Source organism: Salmo salar, chromosome 07 (genome assembly GCF_965601325.2).
Source record: "Salmo salar chromosome 07, fSalSal1, whole genome shotgun sequence".
Classification (NCBI taxonomy): domain Eukaryota; kingdom Metazoa; phylum Chordata; class Actinopteri; order Salmoniformes; family Salmonidae; genus Salmo; species Salmo salar.
This window is the reverse complement of record NC_138297.1, coordinates 4,964,169-4,987,314: the sequence shown is the minus strand read 5'-3', so window position 1 is coordinate 4,987,314 and position 23,146 is coordinate 4,964,169. Positions and strand designations below refer to the sequence as shown.

The following is a 23,146-nucleotide window of genomic DNA, read 5'->3' as shown; positions in this document are numbered from 1 at the left end:
TGGTAGCATCAGGGTTGTCTGGGATAGCTCTGTGTGTGGTAGCTCTGTGTGTGATAGCATCAGGGTTGTCTGGGATAGCTCTGTGTGTGGTAGCATCAGGGTTGTCTGGGATAGCTCTGTGTGTGGTAGCATAAGGGTTGTCTGGGATAGCTCTGTGTGTGGTAGCATCAGGGTTGTCTGGGATAGCTCTGTGTGTGGTAGCATCAGGGTTGTCTGGGATAGCTCTGTGTGTGGTAGCATCAGGGTTGTCTGGGATAGCTCTGTGTGTGGTAGCATCAGGGTTGTCTGGGATAGCTCTGTGTGTGGTAGCATCAGGGTTGTCTGGGATAGCTCTGTGTGTGGTAGCATCAGGGTTGTCTGGGATAGCTCTGTGTGTGGTAGGATCAGGGTTGTCTGGGATAGCTCTGTGTGTGGTAGCATCAGGGTTGTCTGGGATAGCTCTGTGTGTGATAGCATCAGGGTTGTCTGGGATAGCTCTGTGTGTGGTAGCGTCAGGGTTGTCTGGGATAGCTCTGTGTGTGGTAGCATCAGGGTTGTCTGGGATAGCTCTGTGTGTGGTAGCATCAGGGTTGTCTGGGATAGCTCTGTGTGTGGTAGCATCAGGGTTGTCAGGGATAGCTCTGTGTGTGGTAGCATCAGGGTAGTCTGGGATAGCTCTGTGTGTGGTAGCATCAGGGTTGTCAGGGATAGCTCTGTGTGTGGTAGCATCAGGGTTGTCAGGGATAGCTCTGTGTGTGGTAGCATCAGGGTTGTCTGGGATAGCTCTGTGTGTGGTAGCATCAGGGTTGTCTGGGATAGCTCTGTGTGTGGTAGCATCAGGGTTGTCTGGGATAGCTCTGTGTGTGGTAGCATCAGGGTTGTCTGGGATAGCTCTGTGTGTGGTAGCATCAGGGTTGTCTGGGATAGCTCTGTGTGTGGTAGCATCAGGGTTGTCTGGGATAGCTCTGTGTGTGGTAGCATCAGGGTTGTCTGGGATAGCTCTGTGTGTGGTAGCATCAGGGTTGTCTGGGATAGCTCTGTGTGTGGTAGCATCAGGGTTGTCTGGGATAGCTCTGTGTGTGGTAGCTCTGTGTGTGGTAGCATCAGGGTTGTCTGGGATAGCTCTGTGTGTGGTAGCTCTGTGTGTGGTAGCATCAGGGTTGTCTGGGATAGCTCTGTGTGTGGTAGCATCAGGGTTGTCTGGGATAGCTCTGTGTGTGGTAGCATCAGGGTTGTCTGGGATAGCTCTGTGTGTGGTAGCTCTGTGTGTGATAGCATCAGGGTTGTCTGGGATAGCTCTGTGTGTGGTAGCTCTGTGTGTGGTAGCATCAGGGTTGTCTGGGATAGCTCTGTGTGTGATAGCATCAGGGTTGTCTGGGATAGCTCTGTGTGTGGTAGCATCAGGGTTGTCTGGGATAGCTCTGTGTGTGATAGCATCAGGGTTGTCTGGGATAGCTCTGTGTGTGGTAGCTCTGTGTGTGGTAGCATCAGGGTTGTCTGGGATAGCTCTGTGTGTGGTAGCATCAGGGTTGTCTGGGATAGCTCTGTGTGTGGTAGCATCAGGGTTGTCTGGGATAGCTCTGTGTGTGGTAGCTCTGTGTGTGATAGCATCAGGGTTGTCTGGGATAGCTCTGTGTGGGGTAGCATCAGGGTTGTCTGGGATAGCTCTGTGTGTGGTAGCATCAGGGTTGTCTGGGATAGCTCTGTGTGTGGTAGCATCAGGGTTGTCTGGGATAGCTCTGTGTGTGGTAGCATCAGGGTTGTCTGGGATAGCTCTGTGTGTGGTAGCATCAGGGTTGTCTGGGATAGCTCTGTGTGTGGTAGCATCAGGGTTGTCTGGGATAGCTCTGTGTGTGGTAGCATCAGGGTTGTCTGGGATAGCTCTGTGTGTGGTAGCATCAGGGTTGTCTGGGATAGCTCTGTGTGTGGTAGGATCAGGGTTGTCTGGGATAGCTCTGTGTGTGGTAGCATCAGGGTTGTCTGGGATAGCTCTGTGTGTGATAGCATCAGGGTTGTCTGGGATAGCTCTGTGTGTGGTAGCATCAGGGTTGTCTGGGATAGCTCTGTGTGTGGTAGCATCAGGGTTGTCTGGGATAGCTCTGTGTGTGGTAGCATCAGGGTTGTCTGGGATAGCTCTGTGTGTGGTAGCATCAGGGTTGTCAGGGATAGCTCTGTGTGTGGTAGCATCAGGGTTGTCTGGGATAGCTCTATGTGTGGTAGCATCAGGGTTGTCAGGGATAGCTCTGTGTGTGGTAGCATCAGGGTTGTCAGGGATAGCTCTGTGTGTGGTAGCATCAGGGTTGTCTGGGATAGCTCTGTGTGTGGTAGCATCAGGGTTGTCAGGGACAGCTCTGTGTGTGGTAGAATCAGGGTTGTCTGGGATAGCTCTTTGTGTGGTAGCATCAGGGTTGTCAGGGATAGCTCTGTGTGTGGTAGCATCAGGGTTGTCTGGGATAGCTCTGTGTGTGGTAGCATCAGGGTTGTCTGGGATAGCTCTGTGTGTGGTAGCATCAGGGTTGTCTGGGATAGCTCTGTGTGTGGTAGCATCAGGGTTGTCTGGGATAGCTCTGTGTGTGGTAGCATCAGGGTTGTCTGGGATAGCTCTGTGTGTGGTAGCATCAGGGTTGTCTGGGATAGCTCTGTGTGTGGTAGCATCAGGGTTGTCTGGGATAGCTCTGTGTGTGGTAGCTCTGTGTGTGGTAGCATCAGGGTTGTCTGGGATAGCTCTGTGTGTGGTAGCTCTGTGTGTGGTAGCATCAGGGTTGTCTGGGATAGCTCTGTGTGTGGTAGCATCAGGGTTGTCTGGGATAGCTCTGTGTGTGGTAGCATCAGGGTTGTCTGGGATAGCTCTGTGTGTGGTAGCTCTGTGTGTGATAGCATCAGGGTTGTCTGGGATAGCTCTGTGTGTGGTAGCTCTGTGTGTGGTAGCATCAGGGTTGTCTGGGATAGCTCTGTGTGTGGTAGCATCAGGGTTGTCTGGGATAGCTCTGTGTGTGGTAGCTCTGTGTGTGATAGCATCAGGGTTGTCTGGGATAGCTCTGTGTGTGGTAGCATCAGGGTTGTCTGGGATAGCTCTGTGTGTGGTAGCATCAGGGTTGTCTGGGATAGCTCTGTGTGTGGTAGCATCAGGGTTGTCTGGGATAGCTCTGTGTGTGGTAGCATCAGGGTTGTCTGGGATAGCTCTGTGTGTGGTAGCATCAGGGTTGTCTGGGATAGCTCTGTGTGTGGTAGCATCAGGGTTGTCTGGGATAGCTCTGTGTGTGGTAGCATCAGGGTTGTCTGGGATAGCTCTGTGTGTGGTAGGATCAGGGTTGTCTGGGATAGCTCTGTGTGTGGTAGCATCAGGGTTGTCTGGGATAGCTCTGTGTGTGGTAGCATCAGGGTTGTCTGGGATAGCTCTGTGTGTGGTAGCATCAGGGTTGTCTGGGATAGCTCTGTGTGTGGTAGCTCTGTGTGTGGTAGCATCAGGGCTTCTGTGTGTGGTAGCATCAGGGTTGTCTGGGATAGCTCTGTGTGTGGTAGCTCTGTGTGTGGTAGCATCAGGGTTGTCTGGGATAGCTCTGTGTGTGGTAGCTCTGTGTGTGGTAGCATCAGGGTTGTCTGGGATAGCTCTGTGTGTGGTAGCTCTGTGTGTGGTAGCATCAGGGTTGTCTGGGATAGCTCTGTGTGTGGTAGCTCTGTGTGTGGTAGCATCAGGGTTGTCTGGGATAGCTCTGTGTGTGGTAGCTCTGTGTGTGGTAGCATCAGGGTTGTCTGGGATAGCTCTGTGTGTGGTAGCTCTGTGTGTGGTAGCATCAGGGTTGTCTGGGATAGCTCTGTGTGTGGTAGCATCAGGGTTGTCTGGGATAGCTCTGTGTGTGGTAGCATCAGGGTTGTCTGGGATAGCTCTGTGTGTGGTAGCATCAGGGTTGTCTGGGATAGCTCTGTGTGTGGTAGCATCAGGGTTGTCTGGGATAGCTCTGTGTGTGGTAGCTCTGTGTGTGATAGCATCAGGGTTGTCTGGGATAGCTCTGTGTGTGGTAGCATCAGGGTTGTCTGGGATAGCTCTGTGTGTGGTAGCATCAGGGTTGTCTGGGATAGCTCTGTGTGTGGTAGCATCAGGGTTGTCTGGGATAGCTCTGTGTGTGGTAGCATCAGGGTTGTCTGGGATAGCTCTGTGTGTGGTAGCATCAGGGTTGTCTGGGATAGCTCTGTGTGTGGTAGCATCAGGGTTGTCTGGGATAGCTCTGTGTGTGGTAGCATCAGGGTTGTCTGGGATAGCTCTGTGTGTGGTAGCATCAGGGTTGTCTGGGATAGCTCTGTGTGTGGTAGCATCAGGGTTGTCTGGGATAGCTCTGTGTGTGGTAGCATCAGGGTTGTCTGGGATAGCTCTGTGTGTGGTAGCATCAGGGTTGTCTGGGATAGCTCTGTGTGTGGTAGCATCAGGGTTGTCTGGGATAGCTCTGTGTGTGGTAGCATCAGGGTTGTCTGGGATAGCTCTGTGTGTGGTAGCATCAGGGTTGTCTGGGATAGCTCTGTGTGTGGTAGCATCAGGGTTGTCTGGGATAGCTCTGTGTGTGGTAGCATCAGGGTTGTCTGGGATAGCTCTGTGTGTGGTAGCATCAGGGTTGTCTGGGATAGCTCTGTGTGTGGTAGCATCAGGGTTGTCTGGGATAGCTCTGTGTGTGGTAGCATCAGGGTTGTCTGGGATAGCTCTGTGTGTGGTAGCATCAGGGTTGTCTGGGATAGCTCTGTGTGTGGTAGCTCTGTGTGTGGTAGCATCAGGGTTGTCTGGGATAGCTCTGTGTGTGGTAGCTCTGTGTGTGGTAGCATCAGGGTTGTCTGGGATAGCTCTGTGTGTGGTAGCATCAGGGTTGTCTGGGATAGCTCTGTGTGTGGTAGCATCAGGGTTGTCTGGGATAGCTCTGTGTGTGGTAGCTCTGTGTGTGATAGCATCAGGGTTGTCTGGGATAGCTCTGTGTGTGGTAGCTCTGTGTGTGGTAGCATCAGGGTTGTCTGGGATAGCTCTGTGTGTGATAGCATCAGGGTTGTCTGGGATAGCTCTGTGTGTGGTAGCATCAGGGTTGTCTGGGATAGCTCTGTGTGTGATAGCATCAGGGTTGTCTGGGATAGCTCTGTGTGTGGTAGCTCTGTGTGTGGTAGCATCAGGGTTGTCTGGGATAGCTCTGTGTGTGGTAGCATCAGGGTTGTCTGGGATAGCTCTGTGTGTGGTAGCATCAGGGTTGTCTGGGATAGCTCTGTGTGTGGTAGCATCAGGGTTGTCTGGGATAGCTCTGTGTGTGGTAGCATCAGGGTTGTCTGGGATAGCTCTGTGTGTGGTAGCTCTGTGTGTGATAGCATCAGGGTTGTCTGGGATAGCTCTGTGTGTGGTAGCATCAGGGTTGTCTGGGATAGCTCTGTGTGTGGTAGCATCAGGGTTGTCTGGGATAGCTCTGTGTGTGGTAGCATCAGGGTTGTCTGGGATAGCTCTGTGTGTGGTAGCATCAGGGTTGTCTGGGATAGCTCTGTGTGTGGTAGCATCAGGGTTGTCTGGGATAGCTCTGTGTGTGGTAGCATCAGGGTTGTCTGGGATAGCTCTGTGTGTGGTAGCATCAGGGTTGTCTGGGATAGCTCTGTGTGTGGTAGCATCAGGGTTGTCTGGGATAGCTCTGTGTGTGGTAGCATCAGGGTTGTCTGGGATAGCTCTGTGTGTGGTAGCATCAGGGTTGTCTGGGATAGCTCTGTGTGTGGTAGCATCAGGGTTGTCTGGGATAGCTCTGTGTGTGGTAGCATCAGGGTTGTCTGGGATAGCTCTGTGTGTGGTAGCATCAGGGTTGTCTGGGATAGCTCTGTGTGTGGTAGCATCAGGGTTGTCTGGGATAGCTCTGTGTGTGGTAGCATCAGGGTTGTCAGGGATAGCTCTGTGTGTGGTAGCATCAGGGTTGTCTGGGATAGCTCTGTGTGTGGTAGCATCAGGGTTGTCTGGGATAGCTCTGTGTGTGGTAGCATCAGGGTTGTCTGGGATAGCTCTGTGTGTGGTAGCATCAGGGTTGTCTGGGATAGCTCTGTGTGTGGTAGCATCAGGGTTGTCAGGGATAGCTCTGTGTGTGGTAGAATCAGGGTTGTCTGGGATAGCTCTGTGTGTGGTAGCATCAGGGTTGTCTGGGATAGCTCTGTGTGTGGTAGCATCAGGGTTGTCTGGGATAGCTCTGTGTGTGGTAGCATCAGGGTTGTCTGGGATAGCTCTGTGTGTGGTAGCATCAGGGTTGTCTGGGATAGCTCTGTGTGTGGTAGCATCAGGGTTGTCTGGGATAGCTCTGTGTGTGGTAGCATCAGGGTTGTCTGGGATAGCTCTGTGTGTGGTAGCATCAGGGTTGTCTGGGATAGCTCTGTGTGTGGTAGCATCAGGGTTGTCTGGGATAGCTCTGTGTGTGGTAGCATCAGGGTTGTCTGGGATAGCTCTGTGTGTGGTAGCTCTGTGTGTGGTAGCATCAGGGTTGTCTGGGATAGCTCTGTGTGTGGTAGCTCTGTGTGTGGTAGCATCAGGGTTGTCTGGGATAGCTCTGTGTGTGGTAGCATCAGGGTTGTCTGGGATAGCTCTGTGTGTGGTAGCATCAGGGTTGTCTGGGATAGCTCTGTGTGTGGTAGCTCTGTGTGTGATAGCATCAGGGTTGTCTGGGATAGCTCTGTGTGTGGTAGCTCTGTGTGTGGTAGCATCAGGGTTGTCTGGGATAGCTCTGTGTGTGGTAGCATCAGGGTTGTCTGGGATAGCTCTGTGTGTGGTAGCTCTGTGTGTGATAGCATCAGGGTTGTCTGGGATAGCTCTGTGTGTGGTAGCATCAGGGTTGTCTGGGATAGCTCTGTGTGTGGTAGCATCAGGGTTGTCTGGGATAGCTCTGTGTGTGGTAGCATCAGGGTTGTCTGGGATAGCTCTGTGTGTGGTAGCATCAGGGTTGTCTGGGATAGCTCTGTGTGTGGTAGCATCAGGGTTGTCTGGGATAGCTCTGTGTGTGGTAGCATCAGGGTTGTCTGGGATAGCTCTGTGTGTGGTAGCATCAGGGTTGTCTGGGATAGCTCTGTGTGTGGTAGCATCAGGGTTGTCTGGGATAGCTCTGTGTGTGGTAGCATCAGGGTTGTCTGGGATAGCTCTGTGTGTGGTAGCATCAGGGTTGTCTGGGATAGCTCTGTGTGTGGTAGCATCAGGGTTGTCTGGGATAGCTCTGTGTGTGGTAGCATCAGGGTTGTCTGGGATAGCTCTGTGTGTGGTAGCATCAGGGTTGTCTGGGATAGCTCTGTGTGTGGTAGCATCAGGGTTGTCTGGGATAGCTCTGTGTGTGGTAGCATCAGGGTTGTCTGGGATAGCTCTGTGTGTGGTAGCATCAGGGTTGTCTGGGATAGCTCTGTGTGTGGTAGCATCAGGGTTGTCTGGGATAGCTCTGTGTGTGGTAGCATCAGGGTTGTCTGGGATAGCTCTGTGTGTGGTAGCATCAGGGTTGTCAGGGATAGCTCTGTGTGTGGTAGCATCAGGGTTGTCTGGGATAGCTCTGTGTGTGGTAGCATCAGGGTTGTCTGGGATAGCTCTGTGTGTGGTAGCATCAGGGTTGTCTGGGATAGCTCTGTGTGTGGTAGCATCAGGGTTGTCTGGGATAGCTCTGTGTGTGGTAGCATCAGGGTTGTCTGGGATAGCTCTGTGTGTGGTAGCATCAGGGTTGTCTGGGATAGCTCTGTGTGTGGTAGCATCAGGGTTGTCTGGGATAGCTCTGTGTGTGGTAGCATCAGGGTTGTCTGGGATAGCTCTGTGTGTGGTAGCATCAGGGTTGTCTGGGATAGCTCTGTGTGTGGTAGCATCAGGGTTGTCTGGGATAGCTCTGTGTGTGGTAGCATCAGGGTTGTCTGGGATAGCTCTGTGTGTGGTAGCATCAGGGTTGTCTGGGATAGCTCTGTGTGTGGTAGCATCAGGGTTGTCTGGGATAGCTCTGTGTGTGGTAGCATCAGGGTTGTCTGGGATAGCTCTGTGTGTGGTAGCATCAGGGTTGTCTGGGATAGCTCTGTGTGTGGTAGCATCAGGGTTGTCTGGGATAGCTCTGTGTGTGGTAGCATCAGGGTTGTCTGGGATAGCTCTGTGTGTGGTAGCATCAGGGTTGTCTGGGATAGCTCTGTGTGTGGTAGCATCAGGGTTGTCAGGGATAGCTCTGTGTGTGGTAGCATCAGGGTTGTCTGGGATAGCTCTGTGTGTGGTAGCATCAGGGTTGTCAGGGATAGCTCTGTGTGTGGTAGAATCAGGGTTGTCTGGGATAGCTCTGTGTGTGGTAGCATCAGGGTTGTCAGGGATAGCTCTGTGTGTGGTAGCATCAGGGTTGTCTGGGATAGCTCTGTGTGTGGTAGCATCAGGGTTGTCTGGGATAGCTCTGTGTGTGGTAGCATCAGGGTTGTCTGGGATAGCTCTGTGTGTGGTAGCATCAGGGTTGTCTGGGATAGCTCTGTGTGTGGTAGCATCAGGGTTGTCTGGGATAGCTCTGTGTGTGGTAGCATCAGGGTTGTCTGGGATAGCTCTGTGTGTGGTAGCATCAGGGTTGTCTGGGATAGCTCTGTGTGTGGTAGCATCAGGGTTGTCTGGGATAGCTCTGTGTGTGGTAGCATCAGGGTTGTCTGGGATAGCTCTGTGTGTGGTAGCTCTGTGTGTGGTAGCATCAGGGTTGTCTGGGATAGCTCTGTGTGTGGTAGCTCTGTGTGTGGTAGCATCAGGGTTGTCTGGGATAGCTCTGTGTGTGGTAGCATCAGGGTTGTCTGGGATAGCTCTGTGTGTGGTAGCATCAGGGTTGTCTGGGATAGCTCTGTGTGTGGTAGCTCTGTGTGTGATAGCATCAGGGTTGTCTGGGATAGCTCTGTGTGTGGTAGCTCTGTGTGTGGTAGCATCAGGGTTGTCTGGGATAGCTCTGTGTGTGATAGCATCAGGGTTGTCTGGGATAGCTCTGTGTGTGGTAGCATCAGGGTTGTCTGGGATAGCTCTGTGTGTGATAGCATCAGGGTTGTCTGGGATAGCTCTGTGTGTGGTAGCATCAGGGTTGTCTGGGATAGCTCTGTGTGTGGTAGCATCAGGGTTGTCTGGGATAGCTCTGTGTGTGGTAGCATCAGGGTTGTCTGGGATAGCTCTGTGTGTGGTAGCATCAGGGTTGTCTGGGATAGCTCTGTGTGTGGTAGCATCAGGGTTGTCTGGGATAGCTCTGTGTGTGGTAGCATCAGGGTTGTCTGGGATAGCTCTGTGTGTGGTAGCATCAGGGTTGTCTGGGATAGCTCTGTGTGTGGTAGCATCAGGGTTGTCTGGGATAGCTCTGTGTGTGGTAGCATCAGGGGTTGTCTGGGATAGCTCTGTGTGTGGTAGCATCAGGGTTGTCTGGGATAGCTCTGTGTGTGGTAGCATCAGGGTTGTCTGGGATAGCTCTGTGTGTGGTAGCATCAGGGTTGTCTGGGATAGCTCTGTGTGTGGTAGCATCAGGGTTGTCTGGGATAGCTCTGTGTGTGGTAGCATCAGGGTTGTCTGGGATAGCTCTGTGTGTGGTAGCATCAGGGTTGTCTGGGATAGCTCTGTGTGTGGGAGCTCTGTGTGTGGTAGCATCAGGGTTGTTTGGGATAGCTCTGTGTGTGGTAGCTCTGTGTGTGGTAGCATCAGGGTTGTCTGGGATAGCTCTGTGTGTGGTAGCATCAGGGTTGTCTGGGATAGCTCTGTGTGTGGTAGCATCAGGGTTGTCTGGGATTTCTCTGTGTGTGGTAGCTCTGTGTGTGATAGCATCAGGGTTGTCTGGGATAGCTCTGTGTGTGGTAGCTCTGTGTGTGGTAGCATCAGGGTTGTCTGGGATAGCTCTGTGTGTGATAGCATCAGGGTTGTCTGGGATAGCTCTGTGTGTGGTAGCATCAGGGTTGTCTGGGATAGCTCTGTGTGTGATAGCATCAGGGTTGTCTGGGATAGCTCTGTGTGTGGTAGCATCAGGGTTGTCTGGGATAGCTCTGTGTGTGGTAGCATCAGGGTTGTCTGGGATAGCTCTGTGTGTGGTAGCATCAGGGTTGTCTGGGATAGCTCTGTGTGTGATAGCATCAGGGTTGTCTGGGATAGCTCTGTGTGTGGTAGCATCAGGGTTGTCTGGGATAGCTCTGTGTGTGGTAGCATCAGGGTTGTCTGGGATAGCTCTGTGTGTGGTAGCATCAGGGTTGTCTGGGATAGCTCTGTGTGTGGTAGCATCAGGGTTGTCTGGGATAGCTCTGTGTGTGGTAGCATCAGGGTTGTCTGGGATAGCTCTGTGTGTGGTAGCATCAGGGTTGTCTGGGATAGCTCTGTGTGTGGTAGCATCAGGGTTGTCTGGGATAGCTCTGTGTGTGATAGCATCAGGGTTGTCTGGGATAGCTCTGTGTGTGGTAGCATCAGGGTTGTCTGGGATAGCTCTGTGTGTGGTAGCATCAGGGTTGTCTGGGATAGCTCTGTGTGTGGTAGCATCAGGGTTGTCTGGGATAGCTCTGTGTGTGATAGCATCAGGGTTGTCTGGGATAGCTCTGTGTGTGGTAGCATCAGGGTTGTCTGGGATAGCTCTGTGTGTGGTAGCATCAGGGTTGTCTGGGATAGCTCTGTGTGTGGTAGCATCAGGGTTGTCTGGGATAGCTCTGTGTGTGGTAGCATCAGGGTTGTCTGGGATAGCTCTGTGTGTGGTAGCATCAGGGTTGTCTGGGATAGCTCTGTGTGTGGTAGCATCAGGGTTGTCTGGGATAGCTCTGTGTGTGGTAGCATCAGGGTTGTCTGGGATAGCTCTGTGTGTGGTAGCTCTGTGTGTGGTAGCATCAGGGTTGTTTGGGATAGCTCTGTGTGTGGTAGCTCTGTGTGTGGTAGCATCAGGGTTGTCTGGGATAGCTCTGTGTGTGGTAGCATCAGGGTTGTCTGGGATAGCTCTGTGTGTGGTAGCATCAGGGTTGTCTGGGATTTCTCTGTGTGTGGTAGCTCTGTGTGTGATAGCATCAGGGTTGTCTGGGATAGCTCTGTGTGTGGTAGCTCTGTGTGTGGTAGCATCAGGGTTGTCTGGGATAGCTCTGTGTGTGATAGCATCAGGGTTGTCTGGGATAGCTCTGTGTGTGGTAGCATCAGGGTTGTCTGGGATAGCTCTGTGTGTGATAGCATAAGGGTTGTCTGGGATAGCTCTGTGTGTGGTAGCATCAGGGTTGTCTGGGATAGCTCTGTGTGTGGTAGCATCAGGGTTGTCTGGGATAGCTCTGTGTGTGATAGCATCAGGGTTGTCTGGGATAGCTCTGTGTGTGATAGCATCAGGGTTGTCTGGGATAGCTCTGTGTGTGGTAGCATCAGGGTTGTCTGGGATAGCTCTGTGTGTGGTAGCATCAGGGTTGTCTGGGATAGCTCTGTGTGTGGTAGCATCAGGGTTGTCTGGGATAGCTCTGTGTGTGGTAGCATCAGGGTTGTCTGGGATAGCTCTGTGTGTGGTAGCATCAGGGTTGTCTGGGATAGCTCTGTGTGTGGTAGCATCAGGGTTGTCTGGGATAGCTCTGTGTGTGGTAGCATCAGGGTTGTCTGGGATAGCTCTGTGTGTGGTAGCATCAGGGTTGTCTGGGATAGCTCTGTGTGTGGTAGCATCAGGGTTGTCTGGGATAGCTCTGTGTGTGGTAGCATCAGGGTTGTCTGGGATAGCTCTGTGTGTGGTAGCATCAGGGTTGTCTGGGATAGCTCTGTGTGTGGTAGCTCTATGTGTGGTAGCATCAGAGTTGTCTGGGATAGCTCTGTGTGTGGTAGCTCTGTGTGTGGTAGCATCAGGGTTGTCTGGGATAGCTCTGTGTGTGGTAGCATCAGGGTTGTCTGGGATAGCTCTGTGTGTGGTAGCATCAGGGTTGTCTGGGATAGCTCTGTGTGTGGTAGCATCAGGGTTGTCTGGGATAGCTCTGTGTGTGGTAGCATCAGGGTTGTCTGGGATAGCTCTGTGTGTGGTAGCATCAGGGTTGTCTGGGATAGCTCTGTGTGTGGTAGCATCAGGGTTGTCTGGGATAGCTCTGTGTGTGGTAGCTCTGTGTGTGGTAGCATCAGGGTTGTCTGGGATAGCTCTGTGTGTGGTAGCTCTGTGTGTGGTAGCATCAGGGTTGTCTGGGATAGCTCTGTGTGTGGTAGCATCAGGGTTGTCTGGGATAGCTCTGTGTGTGGTAGCATCAGGGTTGTCTTGGATAGCTCTGTGTGTGGTAGCTCTGTGTGTGATAGCATCAGGGTTGTCTGGGATAGCTCTGTGTGTGGTAGCTCTGTGTGTGGTAGCATCAGGGTTGTCTGGGATAGCTCTGTGTGTGATAGCATCAGGGTTGTCTGGGATAGCTCTGTGTGTGGTAGCATCAGGGTTGTCTGGGATAGCTCTGTGTGTGATAGCATCAGGGTTGTCTGGGATAGCTCTGTGTGTGGTAGAATCAGGGTTGTCTGGGATAGCTCTGTGTGTGGTAGCATCAGGGTTGTCTGGGATAGCTCTGTGTGTGGTAGCATCAGGGTTGTCTGGGATAGCTCTGTGTGTGGTAGCTCTGTGTGTGGTAGCATCAGGGTTGTCTGGGATAGCTCTGTGTGTGATAGCATCAGGGTTGTCTGGGATAGCTCTGTGTGTGGTAGCATCAGGGTTGTCTGGGATAGCTCTGTGTGTGGTAGCATCAGGGTTGTCTGGGATAGCTCTGTGTGTGGTAGCATCAGGGTTGTCAGGGATAGCTCTGTGTGTGGTAGCATCAGGGTTGTCTGGGATAGCTCTGTGTGTGGTAGCATCAGGGTTGTCTGGGATAGCTCTGTGTGTGGTAGCATCAGGGTTGTCTGGGATAGCTCTGTGTGTGGTAGCATCAGGGTTGTCTGGGATAGCTCTGTGTGTGGTAGCATCAGGGTTGTCTGGGATAGCTCTGTGTGTGGTAGCATCAGGGTTGTCTGGGATAGCTCTGTGTGTGGTAGCATCAGGGTTGTCTGGGATAGCTCTGTGTGTGGTAGCATCAGGGTTGTCTGGGATAGCTCTGTGTGTGGTAGCTCTGTGTGTGGTAGCATCAGGGTTGTCTGGGATAGCTCTGTGTGTGGTAGCTCTGTGTGTGGTAGCATCAGGGTTGTCTGGGATAGCTCTGTGTGTGGTAGCATCAGGGTTGTCTGGGATAGCTCTGTGTGTGGTAGCATCAGGGTTGTCTGGGATAGCTCTGTGTGTGGTAGCTCTGTGTGTGATAGCATCAGGGTTGTCTGGGATAGCTCTGTGTGTGGTAGCTCTGTGTGTGGTAGCATCAGGGTTGTCTGGGATAGCTCTGTGTGTGATAGCATCAGGGTTGTCTGGGATAGCTCTGTGTGTGGTAGCATCAGGGTTGTCTGGGATAGCTCTGTGTGTGATAGCATCAGGGTTGTCTGGGATAGCTCTGTGTGTGGTAGCTCTGTGTGTGGTAGCATCAGGGTTGTCTGGGATAGCTCTGTGTGTGGTAGCATCAGGGTTGTCTGGGATAGCTCTGTGTGTGGTAGCATCAGGGTTGTCTGGGATAGCTCTGTGTGTGGTAGCATCAGGGTTGTCTGGGATAGCTCTGTGTGTGGTAGCATCAGGGTTGTCTGGGATAGCTCTGTGTGTGGTAGCTCTGTGTGTGATAGCATCAGGGTTGTCTGGGATAGCTCTGTGTGTGGTAGCATCAGGGTTGTCTGGGATAGCTCTGTGTGTGGTAGCATCAGGGTTGTCTGGGATAGCTCTGTGTGTGGTAGCATCAGGGTTGTCTGGGATAGCTCTGTGTGTGGTAGCATCAGGGTTGTCTGGGATAGCTCTGTGTGTGGTAGCATCAGGGTTGTCTGGGATAGCTCTGTGTGTGGTAGCATCAGGGTTGTCTGGGATAGCTCTGTGTGTGGTAGCATCAGGGTTGTCTGGGATAGCTCTGTGTGTGGTAGCATCAGGGTTGTCTGGGATAGCTCTGTGTGTGGTAGCTCTGTGTGTGGTAGCATCAGGGTTGTCTGGGATAGCTCTGTGTGTGGTAGCTCTGTGTGTGGTAGCATCAGGGTTGTCTGGGATAGCTCTGTGTGTGGTAGCATCAGGGTTGTCTGGGATAGCTCTGTGTGTGGTAGCATCAGGGTTGTCTGGGATAGCTCTGTGTGTGGTAGCTCTGTGTGTGATAGCATCAGGGTTGTCTGGGATAGCTCTGTGTGTGGTAGCTCTGTGTGTGGTAGCATCAGGGTTGTCTGGGATAGCTCTGTGTGTGATAGCATCAGGGTTGTCTGGGATAGCTCTGTGTGTGGTAGCATCAGGGTTGTCTGGGATAGCTCTGTGTGTGATAGCATCAGGGTTGTCTGGGATAGCTCTGTGTGTGGTAGCATCAGGGTTGTCTGGGATAGCTCTGTGTGTGGTAGCATCAGGGTTGTCTGGGATAGCTCTGTGTGTGGTAGCATCAGGGTTGTCTGGGATAGCTCTGTGTGTGATAGCATCAGGGTTGTCTGGGATAGCTCTGTGTGTGGTAGCATCAGGGTTGTCTGGGATAGCTCTGTGTGTGGTAGCATCAGGGTTGTCTGGGATAGCTCTGTGTGTGGTAGCATCAGGGTTGTCTGGGATAGCTCTGTGTGTGGTAGCATCAGGGTTGTCTGGGATAGCTCTGTGTGTGGTAGCATCAGGGTTGTCTGGGATAGCTCTGTGTGTGGTAGCATCAGGGTTGTCTGGGATAGCTCTGTGTGTGGTAGCATCAGGGTTGTCTGGGATAGCTCTGTGTGTGGTAGCATCAGGGTTGTCTGGGATAGCTCTGTGTGTGGTAGCATCAGGGTTGTCTGGGATAGCTCTGTGTGTGGTAGCATCAGGGTTGTCTGGGATAGCTCTGTGTGTGGTAGCATCAGGGTTGTCTGGGATAGCTCTGTGTGTGATAGCATCAGGGTTGTCTGGGATAGCTCTGTGTGTGGTAGCATCAGGGTTGTCTGGGATAGCTCTGTGTGTGGTAGCATCAGGGTTGTCTGGGATAGCTCTGTGTGTGGTAGCATCAGGGTTGTCTGGGATAGCTCTGTGTGTGGTAGCATCAGGGTTGTCTGGGATAGCTCTGTGTGTGGTAGCATCAGGGTTGTCTGGGATAGCTCTGTGTGTGGTAGCATCAGGGTTGTCTGGGATAGCTCTGTGTGTGGTAGCATCAGGGTTGTCTGGGATAGCTCTGTGTGTGGTAGCATCAGGGTTGTCTGGGATAGCTCTGTGTGTGGTAGCATCAGGGTTGTCTGGGATAGCTCTGTGTGTGGTAGCATCAGGGTTGTCTGGGATAGCTCTGTGTGTGGTAGCTCTATGTGTGGTAGCATCAGAGTTGTCTGGGATAGCTCTGTGTGTGGTAGCTCTGTGTGTGGTAGCATCAGGGTTGTCTGGGATAGCTCTGTGTGTGGTAGCATCAGGGTTGTCTGGGATAGCTCTGTGTGTGGTAGCATCAGGGTTGTCTGGGATAGCTCTGTGTGTGGTAGCATCAGGGTTGTCTGGGATAGCTCTGTGTGTGGTAGCATCAGGGTTGTCTGGGATAGCTCTGTGTGTGGTAGCATCAGGGTTGTCTGGGATAGCTCTGTGTGTGGTAGCATCAGGGTTGTCTGGGATAGCTCTGTGTGTGGTAGCTCTGTGTGTGGTAGCATCAGGGTTGTCTGGGATAGCTCTGTGTGTGGTAGCTCTGTGTGTGGTAGCATCAGGGTTGTCTGGGATAGCTCTGTGTGTGGTAGCATCAGGGTTGTCTGGGATAGCTCTGTGTGTGGTAGCATCAGGGTTGTCTTGGATAGCTCTGTGTGTGGTAGCTCTGTGTGTGATAGCATCAGGGTTGTCTGGGATAGCTCTGTGTGTGGTAGCTCTGTGTGTGGTAGCATCAGGGTTGTCTGGGATAGCTCTGTGTGTGATAGCATCAGGGTTGTCTGGGATAGCTCTGTGTGTGGTAGCATCAGGGTTGTCTGGGATAGCTCTGTGTGTGATAGCATCAGGGTTGTCTGGGATAGCTCTGTGTGTGGTAGAATCAGGGTTGTCTGGGATAGCTCTGTGTGTGGTAGCATCAGGGTTGTCTGGGATAGCTCTGTGTGTGGTAGCATCAGGGTTGTCTGGGATAGCTCTGTGTGTGGTAGCTCTGTGTGTGGTAGCATCAGGGTTGTCTGGGATAGCTCTGTGTGTGATAGCATCAGGGTTGTCTGGGATAGCTCTGTGTGTGGTAGCATCAGGGTTGTCTGGGATAGCTCTGTGTGTGGTAGCATCAGGGTTGTCTGGGATAGCTCTGTGTGTGGTAGCATCAGGGTTGTCAGGGATAGCTCTGTGTGTGGTAGCATCAGGGTTGTCTGGGATAGCTCTGTGTGTGGTAGCATCAGGGTTGTCTGGGATAGCTCTGTGTGTGGTAGCATCAGGGTTGTCTGGGATAGCTCTGTGTGTGGTAGCATCAGGGTTGTCTGGGATAGCTCTGTGTGTGGTAGCATCAGGGTTGTCTGGGATAGCTCTGTGTGTGGTAGCATCAGGGTTGTCTGGGATAGCTCTGTGTGTGGTAGCATCAGGGTTGTCTGGGATAGCTCTGTGTGTGGTAGCATCAGGGTTGTCTGGGATAGCTCTGTGTGTGGTAGCATCAGGGTTGTCTGGGATAGCTCTGTGTGTGGTAGCATCAGGGTTGTCTGGGATAGCTCTGTGTGTGGTAGCTCTGTGTGTGGTAGCATCAGGGTTGTCTGGGATAGTTCTGTGTGTGGTAGCTCTGTGTGTGGTAGCATCAGGGTTGTCTGGGATAGCTCTGTGTGTGGTAGCATCAGGGTTGTCTGGGATAGCTCTGTGTGTGGTAGCATCAGGGTTGTCTGGGATAGCTCTGTGTGTGGTAGCTCTGTGTGTGATAGCATCAGGGTTGTCTGGGATAGCTCTGTGTGTGGTAGCTCTGTGTGTGGTAGCATCAGGGTTGTCTGGGATAGCTCTGTGTGTGGTAGCATCAGGGTTGTCTGGGATAGCTCTGTGTGTGATAGCATCAGGGTTGTCTGGGATAGCTCTGTGTGTGGTAGCTCTGTGTGTGGTAGCATCAGGGTTGTCTGGGATAGCTCTGTGTGTGGTAGCATCAGGGTTGTCTGGGATAGCTCTGTGTGTGGTAGCATCAGGGTTGTCTGGGATAGCTCTGTGTGTGGTAGCATCAGGGTTGTCTGGGATAGCTCTGTGTGTGGTAGCATCAGGGTTGTCTGGGATAGCTCTGTGTGTGGTAGCTCTGTGTGTGATAGCATCAGGGTTGTCTGGGATAGCTCTGTGTGTGGTAGCATCAGGGTTGTCTGGGACAGCTCTGTGTGTGGTAGCTCTGTGTGTGATAGCATCAGGGTTGTCTGGGATAGCTCTGTGTGTGGTAGCTCTGTGTGTGGTAGCATCAGGGTTGTCTGGGATAGCTCTGTGTGTGGTAGCTCTGTGTGTGATAGCTCTCTGTGTGGTAGCATCAGGGTTGTCTGGGATAGCTCTGTGTGTGGTAGCTCTGTGTGTGGTAGCCCCAGGGTTGCTTGGATAGCTCTGTGTGTGGTAGCCCCAGGGTTGTCTGGGATAGCTCTGTGTGTGGTATCCCCAGGGTTGTCTGGGATAGCTCTGTGTGTGGTATCCCCAGGGTTGTCTGGGATAGCTCTGTGTGTGGTATCCCCAGGGTTGTCTGGGATAGCTCTGTGTGTGGTATCCCCAGGGTTGTCTGGGATAGCTCTGTGTGTGGTAGCTCTGTGTGTGGTATCCTCAGGGTTGTCTGGGATAGCTCTGTGTGTGGTATCCCCAGGGTTGTCTGGGATAGCTCTGTGTGTGGTATCCCCAGGGTTGTCTGGGATAGCTCTGTGTGTGGTATCCCCAGGGTTGTCTGGGATAGCTCTGTGTGTGGTAGCTCTGTGTGTGGTATCCTCAGGGTTGTCTGGGATAGCTCTGTGTGTGGTATCCCCAGGGTTGTCTGGGATAGCTCTGTGTGTGGTATCCCCAGGGTTGTCTGGGATAGCTCTGTGTGTGGTAGCTCTGTGTGTGGTATCCCCAGGGTTGTCTGGGATAGCTCTGTGTGTGGTATCCCCAGGGTTGTCTGGGATAGCTCTGTGTGTGGTAGCTCTGTGTGTGGTATCCTCAGGGTTGTCTGGGATAGCTCTGTGTGTGGTATCCCCAGGGTTGTCTGGGATAGCTCTGTGTGTGGTATCCCCAGGGTTGTCTGGGATAGCTCTGTGTGTGGTAGCTCTGTGTGTGGTATCCTCAGGGTTGTCTGGGATAGCTCTGTGTGTGGTAGCCCTGTGTGTGGTATCCTCAGGGTTGTCTGGGATAGCTCTGTGTGTGGTATCCCCAGGGTTGTCTGGGATAGCTCTGTGTGTGGTAGCTCTGTGTGTGGTATCCTCAGGGTTGTCTGGGATAGCTCTGTGTGTGGTATCCCCAGGGTTGTCTGGGATAGCTCTGTGTGTGGTAGCTCTGTGTGTGGTATCCTCAGGGTTGTCTGCGATAGCTCTGTGTGTGGTAGCTCTGTGTGTGGTATCCTCAGGGTTGTCTGCGATAGCTCTGTGTGTGGTAGCTCTGTGTGTGGTATCCCCAGGGTTGTCTGGGATAGCTCTGTGTGTGGTAGCTCTGTGTGTGGTATCCCCAGGGTTGTCTGGGATAGCTCTGTGTGTGGTATCCCCAGGGTTGTCTGGGATAGCTCTGTGTGTGGTAGCTCTGTGTGTGGTATCCTCAGGGTTGTCTGCGATAGCTCTGTGTGTGGTAGCTCTGTGTGTGGTATCCCCAGGGTTGTCTGGGATAGCTCTGTGTGTGGTAGCTCTGTGTGTGGTAGCTCTGTGTGTGGTAGCCCCAGGGTTGTCTGGGATAGCTCTGTGTGTGGTAGCTCTGTGTGTGGTATCCCCAGGGTTGTCTGGGATAGCTCTGTGTGTGGTATCCCCAGGGTTGTCTGGGATAGCTCTGTGTGTGGTATCCCCAGGGTTGTCTGGGATAGCTCTGTGTGTGGTAGCCCTGTCCTTTAGTTTAGCACCAACCTCTGTGTTAATCCAGGGCTTTTGATTGGAGAAGCAGTGAACCTTCCCCGTGGGGGCAACGTCGCTGATGCATTTTCTAATGAATCCGGTGACGGAGACGGTTAGCTCATCAATGTTATCGTGGAGTGTCTAAAAAATTATCCAATTACCGCTAGCTAAACAGTCCTTAAGCATACCCTCCGATTCTGGTGACCGTTTTCTCAAAGGAGCGAGTCATGGATACTTCCTGTTAGAGTTTCTGCTTGTAAACAGGAAGCAAGAGTACGGAGTCATGATCTGATTTGCTGAACGGTGGAGGAGGGAGGGCCTTGTACGCTTGCTTGTGGGTAGAATAGCAGTGGTCTTTATCGCCCCCTGGTGGTGTTGGAGACGTGTTGATGGAAGTTGAGCATCACGTGCCGTTAGTGACGCCGGATTAAAATCGCCGGCGACCATAATAGCAGCCTCTGGGTGCATGGTTTCCTGCTTGTTTAAAGCCTTTTACAGTTCGTTAAGAACCAGCTTTTTATTTTTTATTGTCCTGACGTGGAATGTATACAGCAGTCACGATAACAGCTGAAAACTCCCTCGTGGAGACTAACACCAGGGGCTGAGGATTTTTCTAGAATAGTGGCCAATTTCGTTGATGTAAATATTGAAGAGTGCAGGGCTCAGATTGCAACCCTGGCGAAGGCCTCGTCTCTGGTTAAAGAATTCGGATCTTTTCTTGACAATTTTAATGCAGCACGTATTGCCAGCATACATTGATTTAACTATGTCATATGTTTTACCCCCTACACCACTTTCAATAACTATGTAGAACAGTCCTGTATGCCAAATGGAATCAAATGCCTTTTGGAAGAAAAGACAAAGCCAGCATACAAGCTGGTTTTATTTTGATGAACATGTTTATCTATCAGGGTGTAGAGAGCGTAAATATGGTCATGCGATGTTTTGGTATAAATCCAATTGGGCTTTTACTCAAGACATTGTGCTTATTAAGGAAGTTTAGAACTCTTACATTGATGATACTACAGATAACCTTCCCCAGGTTACTGTTCACACAAATGCCTCTGTAATTGTTCAAAGGGTCAAATTTGTCTCCGTTCTTAAAATTTGTCACCAATCTCCTTCAGCGGGCCTCCTGTTTCTCTCTCCCCTTCTCAAGTCATGCTATGGATTTCATATCCTTTCTCTCTCCCTCTATCCCCTAGTCTTCTCTCCCTCTATCCCCTGGTCTTCTCTCTCTCTATCCCCTGGTCTTCTCTCTCTCTCCCCTAGTCTTCTCTCTCTCTCCCCTAGTCTTCTCTCCCTCTATCCCCGTCTTCTCTCTCTCTCCCTCTATCCCCTAGTCTTCTCTCGCTCCCTCCCTCTATCCCTTAGTTTTCTCTCTCTCCCTCTATCCCCTAGTCTTCTCTCTCTCCCCTCTATCCCCTAGTCTTCTCTCTCTCTCTCTCTCTCTCTCTCTCTCTCTCTCTCTCTCTCCCCTAGTCTTCTCTCTCTCTCTCACTCTATCCCCTAGTCTTCTCTCTCCCTCCCTCCCCTAGTCTTCTCTCTCTCTCCCTCTATCCCCTAGTCTTTTCCCTCTCTCTCTCCCTCTATCCCCTAGTCTTCTTTCTCTCTCTCCCTCTATCCCCTAGTCTTCTCTCTCTCCCTCCACACACATTGATTCTCTCTCTCTCTCTCTCTCTCTCTCTCTCTCTCTCTCTCTCTCTCTCTCTCTCTCTCTCTCTCTCTCTCTCACACACACACACACACACACACACCTCCCAGTCTTACCTTTGTGAGAGAGCATGCCAGGTGACAGCAGGCCGTGAACCCCAGGATGGAGAAGCCTGGAGCTTTCCTGAATCCCTCCCCCAACAGAGTGCTTTGGAGGTCGGCCCGGACGAGAGCTGAGAGGAGGGGGAGAAAAGAAAGACTTGACAAATTAAAAGACACAAGAACACAGACACACACACACACATACAGACAGACACAGACACACACACACACACAGGTGAAAGGTATGTGTATGTGTCTGTACAAGAGAAAGGAAAGGTAACAGGTAATGTTGAAGAGGTCATGAATTGTCTTTCAGACATGGTCCCTTAATTTCTCTTCTATCTATTTATCCCCTACTCTTCTCATCTCTCTTTCTCTCTCCCTCTATCCCCTAGTCTTCTCTCTCTCTATCTATCCCCTACTCTTCTCATCTCTCTTCCTCTCTCCCTCTATCCCCTAGTCTTCTCTCTCTCTATCTATCCCCTACTCTTCTCATCTCTCTTCCTCTCTCCCTCTATCCCCTAGTCTTCTCTCTCTCTATCTATCCCCTACTCTTCTCATCTCTCTTTCTCTCTCCCTCTATCCCCTAGTCTTCTCTCTATCTATCTATCTATCTATCTATCTATCTATCTATCTATCTATCTATCTATCTATCTATCTATCTATCTATCTATCTATCTATCTATCTATCTATCTATCTATCTATCTATCTATCTATCTATCTATCTATCTATCTATCTATCTATCTATCTATCTATCTATCTATCTATCTATCTATCTATCTATCCACTACTCTTCTCATCTCTCTTTCTCTCTCCCTCTCAATTCACTTTCCATTCAAAGGGGGCTTTACAGGCATAGAAAACACATATAGATAATAAACAAAAGTGAAATAAACAATAACAACATTACACTCACAAAAGTAAAAAAAATAATAGAGACATTTCAAATGTCATATTATGTTTATATTCAGTGTTGTAACGATGTGCAAATAGTTAAAGTACAAAAGGTAAAATAAATAAATTACAATTAGAATTTAACAGCTCTTTTCTGGATTTGGATAATTAGCGAGTATCGGCCTAATTCTGCATATTTTTATACATTTTTTTTATTACCCTTTTTTCTCCCTAATTGGTAGTTACAGTCTTGTCTCATCGCTGCAACTCCCATACAGAATCAGGAGAGACGAAGGTCGAGAGCCATGCGTCCTCCGAAACACAACCCAACCAAGCCGCACTGCTTCTTGACATAAATACCCATTTAACCTGGAAGCCAACCGCACCAATGTATCAGAGGAAACACCGTACACCTGGCGACCGTGTCAGCGTGCACTGTTATAGAACCCATTGCCCTTTATGGTTGTGAGGTCTGGGGTCCACTCAACAACCAATAATTAACAAAATGCGACAAACACCAAATTGAGACTCTGAATGCAGAATTCTGCAGAAATATCCTCTGTGTTCAACGTAAAACACCAAATAATGCATGCAGAGCAGAATTAGGCCGATACCCGCTAATTATCAAAATCCAGAAAAGAGCCGTTAAATTCTACAACCACCTAAAAGGAAGCGATTCCCAAACCTTCCATAACAAAGCCATCACCTACAGAGAGATGAACCTGGAGAAGAGTCTCATAAGCAAGCTGGTCCAGAATACCTGACCACTGTGACTGACCCAAACTTAAGGAAAGCTTTGACTATGTACAGACTCAGTGAGCATAGCCTTGCTATTGAGAAAGGCCACCGTAGGCAGACCTGGCTCTCAAGAGAAGACAGGCTATGTGCACACTGCCCACAAAATGAGGTGGAAACTGAGCCGCACTTCCTAACCTCCTGCCAAATGTATGACCATATTAGAGACACATATTTCCCACAGAGAATTAGAAAACAAATCTAATTTTGATAAACTCCCATATCTACTGGGTGAAATACCACAGTGTGACATCACAGCAGCAAGATGTGTGACCTGTTGCCACAAGAAAAGGGCAACCAGTGAAGAACAAACACCATTGTAAATACAACCCATATTTATGTTTATTTATTTTCCATTTTATATTTTAACTGTTTGCACATCATTACAACACTGTATATATAGACATAATATGACATTTGAAATGTTTTGGAACTTCTGTGAGTGTAATGTTTACTGTTCATTTTTATTGTTTATTTCACTTGTGTTTATTATCTATTTCACTTACTTTGGCAACGTTAACATATGTTTCCCCCATGCCAATAAAGACCCTTGAATTGAATTGATAGAGAGGGAGGGAGGAGAGAGAAGAGAGAGAAGACATTCCCTTGCGTCACTCCTGTTTTTCAGCCACTGCTCTATCTGTCCTGTTGTTCATTCTCTCTGACCATTTATCTCTTTCTCCTTCCAGCCCGTCCTTCTCACCATCCATCCATCCCTCCCTCTCTCTATCTCCTTCTCACCATCTCTCTCTCCTCCTCACCATCCATCCCTCCCTCCCTCTCTCTCTCTCTCTCTCTCTCTCTCTCTCCTCCTCACCATCCA

The 23,146-nt window shown here is 50.8% G+C and overlaps 1 protein-coding gene across 1 annotated transcript in view; it reads right to left on the bottom strand.

Annotated features, from left to right (window-relative positions):
• The window catches only part of dachb (dachshund b), a 133,667-nt gene that overhangs the window by 24,362 nt on the left and 86,159 nt on the right, over positions 1–23,146 (bottom strand). The window contains 1 exon segment of the mRNA XM_045721440.2: positions 20,648–20,763. Coding sequence (XP_045577396.2) covers positions 20,648–20,763 — 116 coding nt within the window.